The following is a 4,307-nucleotide window of genomic DNA, read 5'->3' as shown; positions in this document are numbered from 1 at the left end:
CTCACTCTGGGCTCGGCGGCAGTTACCACGGCCTTTGTAGGGATTTCTTTTCCGTCTGAATACTTTTACGATCTTTGAACAGTGTTCATTTCTCCTTTTCAAAAGACTTATGGGGGGTGGCAGGCGGCGTGGTGGAGGCGCTGGACTCCCACCTGCTGACCGAGTCCCGACCCTGGCAGCTTGCTTTCTCTCCTCTCGTCAAATTACAAGAAAGTCAAGTAAAATAGTTATTAAAAAAAATAATTATCGGTGGGAACCAGCAGTTAGCGTAATGGCTATGTCGCTGGACTCCCACGTAGTCGACCGCGGTTCGTGTCCCGGACCCAGTGGCTTAAAAATCACGCCGGGCGGTGTGCGTGCGTGCCCAAGATCCTGAGAGGAGAATGGAGGAGAAGGGATTGTGGCGTGACCATCCCCCCTGGGGAGTGATTTCTTGCTTTCTGTCTCTATGTCTCTGTCTGGCGAGCGCATGCGCCCTACAGTGAAAATCTCTCAAAAAAAAAAAAAAAAATCGGGACCAGCAGTTAGCGTAATGGCTGGTGACGGTGGCCCCTGTTGTCGCCAAGCCCCAAACCCAGTGGCTTAAACTCACGCCGGGTGTGTGTGCGCCCAAGATCCCGAGAGGAGAATGGAGAGGGGATTGCGGCGTGGCCATCCCCCCTGGGGGGTGATTTCTCGTTTTCTGTCTCTCTTGTGAGCGTAGTGCCCTATAGCAAAAACCTCTCAAAAAAGAAAAAGAAAAGATTTTTTCTTTAAAAAAATATTTTACTTATTTAAATTTGACCAGAGATAGAGTGTGAGAGAGTGAGAGAAATAGAAGTGAGAAAGCCACGGGTCCAGGACTCAGATCATGGTTGTCCCTGTGGGAGCTCAACACCCTTAACAACCTCACCTCCTGCTGCCCCTATGTCAATCCACCAGAGAGGGAGGGGAAGTCAGGCTGCAGATCTGCACTCGGCCGGTGGCCGCATGGGAGTCCAGCACCTTAAGCACCATGCGGCCTGCTGGCCCCGTTCTTTTACCCATCCTGACTGGGACCTGGGACCCATTAGGATGCCTGGATCTGAGAGCCGATGACCAGACACGTCTGGAGACCTGAGGCTGCTCTCCCCTCATACTGTTCTCAGGAAAGCCAGCCCTGCTGAAGGGCCCTCTCCCGCATCCACCCTCTTATGGATGAGAGAAGAGAAGGGGACGCGGGGGCGGCTCTTCTCGGTGGAGGCTGTGCTGAGTTTTCTTTTTCTTTTTTTTCTTTTAACATTTACTTACTTTTGGTATTTTTTAATTTGATAAGAGGAAAGACACCAACCCACCAGGTCCAAGAGTTGAACTGTGGTCAACCACGTGGGAGTCCAGCATCTTAACCACCATGCCACCTGCTGGTGTCTTGAGTCCTTTCTATACTCTTTCTACTCACTAGATAGATCTTAGATTGGGCTGAAAAAAGCTTTTTAAAAAAATTAACATTTCACCATATTGTGTTCACTCTCTGGAGAGACAGCAAGGGACAGTGAGAGAAGCCCCGGGAGGATGGCCACGCTTGAATCCCTTCTCCTCTTGGGACCCAGGGCATGCATGCACACATGCCTGGCATGTTTTCCAGGCCTCGGGGCCAAGACTCAAAGCACACAATAGGTCCTATGGGACCCAGTGCCTTCACTGCGCCACCATCGGCCCTGGGCCTGACCTCTGTGTAAAAGGTTGCATTTTGGAACTGTCACTTTATGCTCGGCTCATTTCAATGCTCCTCATGGCTCTTTAGTTGATTATCTATTACTTCCTCCAGTGAGCTCAGAAGCAGCACCCCATGGGTGCTGGGACCCCTCCCAGCCTCACCTGCGAATCAGTCATGTGCCAGGTCTCAGTGAGGACGCAGAGCCTCTCTGTGTGGGTCAGTGTGGACTCGTGTTTTCACCAGTGCACCAGCTGCTCCCCCAAAGTTTACCACGCAAGCAAGACTTGACCTTCCAGCCTGTGGGTGTGTGTTCAGGTCGACCTGGGACCTAAGCCGTGTGCCCTGCCCTCCCATGTGGCTCTGGCACTGCGCCTATGACAAAAATGTATTATTTTGAAAACTTTGCTATAGGGCACATGTGCTCACCAGACAGAGACAGAGAAAATGAGAAAGCAGGCTGCCAAGTCCGGGATTTGAACCATGGTTTGCACATGGCAGTCCAGCATTTTACCATGCCGACTGGTCCCTGAAATGTTTAAACTTTTTTTTGCCGTAGGATAATGAGAAATCACCCTCAGGGGGATGGCCATGCTGCAACCCCTTCTCCTCTGTGGGCTTTGGGCAAAATCCCCATGCGCCCTTTAGCGGCCAGGTCCAGGCCTTGAACTGTGGTCAGCCGCGTAAGAGGCCAGTGCTCTCACCACCATACTTGCTGGCCTCACTGCCTGTGATTTTTTTTTTTTTTTTGTAGACGTTTTTGCATCAGGGTGTGTGCGCTCACCAGAGAAAGACAGAGAAGGAAAGTGAGAAATCACCCCTGTGCGGGGGGATGCCATACTGCAATCCCTTTTCCATTCTCCTCCTGAGATCTTGGGCATGCATGCACATGTGCCTGGCTTGAGTTTCAAGCCACTGGGTCCAGGCCTTGAACCATGGTGGGCCCTGTAGGAGTCTAGTGACAACATAACCACTAGGACATTTGCTGGCCCCCTGCCTAAGCATGTCCGTTTGGCCAGGTGGGAGCTGGGGTGGTTGCAGGCAGATGGGATTGGCACATGGGAGCTGAGGGGCAGGGCTGACCCAGATGCAGGCTATGGAGAGGCTGGGGCGGGGCTGCCAGTCCGGGCTCTGCTGAGGCAGGGAGGACCCTGACGCTAGAGGAGGGAACCCACAGACAGGGCTTAGGCGTCGAAGGCCTGGCGGTGGAGTGGAAGGGGGAAGGCGTATCCAAGAACCAGGGACAAGGTGGCTTGGTGAGACTTGGGGTGCTGAGGGCAGGTCCCCACAGGCTGGTCTAGCCATTGCACCTCCAGGCCATCGACGCCCTTTCCTACCCAGGAATCTGAGGATGGGTTTTGCTCTGGCTGACCTGGGACCCCTGCGTGGTGGGAAGGTAGGCCCCAGGCCTGTAGAACTCCTCCTCCCTCCAGGCTGTGCACCCAACCTCTTTGAGAACCCAGGTCCCTGCACTCCACACACACCTGCATCAGGGCCTGGACTGCAGCTGTGCAAGGCTGCGGCATGCTGGCTCTGGTAGGAAGCCCCTGTGGGCGGGGCTGGCAGTGCCCACCCTGGCTGCAGGGGCAGGCCTGGAAGCGAGAGGGAGACACGAGCTTGCGACCCAGCCTCTTCCTGAGCCCCGCACTCCCCCTTTGCAGAAGCAGCTGAGTGGAAGTGCCCTTTCCCCACCCTCACCTGGGCCAGGCCAGGCTGTGTACAGGTAAAAGAATGTCGAAGACCTTGGGCACCTCAAGTCCCGTGGGTCAGCTTGGGGGATTCTCTGTCCTTAGATGCCTGGGTCGACAAACCTTCCTGGGCACAGGGTCCTCCCACACCACCAGTCACCATCAGTCTGCCCTGGCCCATCTGGCTGCTGCAGGTGGGGGTCCACGTGGCTTCTAGACTGGGCTGCAGAGAGGGGCCGGCAGGCCAAGCTCTGGCCTCTGAGGACCTGCTGGGCCAATTCTGATGGTAGGATGGCTTCCTGGCTGTGGGTGGACTCAGGTCCTCAACCCCATCTGGGCGCTCCCAGCTCCATCTGCCAAGACACCTTGTCTTGCTGCCCTGGTTTGAGGGAGTGAAGCTGCCTGGGACCTCCTGTGCTCGGTCACCACAGAGGGCTCCCAGAACACCCTCGTCCAGCTGGGACGAGGGGGGTGTTCAGGCCAGCAGGACGCACGTGCTCCACGCCCTCTGCTGGCCGTTACCAAAGGTGCAGCTCAGTGGTGCCAGCCCCTTCAGGACACCGGGCAGGGGAGGAGGGAGGGGCCGGGAGAGTTGTGACTCAGGAGACAGCCTCACAGCCCCTTAGGTCTGGATGCTGGTAGACAGGAGGGTCCCACTGTCCTGCAGGGCCCACCCTGGCCAGCCCTGCCCTACAGTCCACCAGCAGCTGACCGCCCAGGCAGTCTCAGTGAAGGAGGGCCAAGTACTGGCTGGCCCCGGAGGCCCGGGCCTGTGCCCCCGGGCTAGATGAAGGTGGAGTCCAGAGGCCCGGCGTCCTGCTGGCTGAGGGCACGCGCCTCGAACAGCTGCTGGATGAGGGTGGCCTTCTCCCGCTGCAGCTGGGCGATGCGCGCGCTCTTGGCGGTCACCTCCTGGGTGGGCAGGCAGGGACAGGAGGGAGGGTCAG

General features: G+C 56.7%; 1 protein-coding gene across 1 annotated transcript in view; it reads right to left on the bottom strand.

Annotated features, from left to right (window-relative positions):
• Positions 1 to 4,143: 4,143 nt before the first annotated feature.
• Positions 4,144 to 4,307, bottom strand: part of SAPCD2 (suppressor APC domain containing 2) — a 4,637-nt gene continuing 4,473 nt past the window's right edge. Inside the window, exon 8 of the mRNA XM_027766276.1 lies at positions 4,144 to 4,255. Coding sequence (XP_027622077.1) covers positions 4,144 to 4,255 — 112 coding nt within the window. The remainder of the gene's footprint in view (positions 4,256 to 4,307) is intronic.

This window comes from Tupaia chinensis, unplaced genomic scaffold (genome assembly GCF_000334495.1).
Source record: "Tupaia chinensis unplaced genomic scaffold, TupChi_1.0 Scaffold142100_1, whole genome shotgun sequence".
Lineage (NCBI taxonomy): Eukaryota > Metazoa > Chordata > Mammalia > Scandentia > Tupaiidae > Tupaia > Tupaia belangeri.
This window is presented reverse-complemented; position numbering and strand designations above follow the sequence as displayed.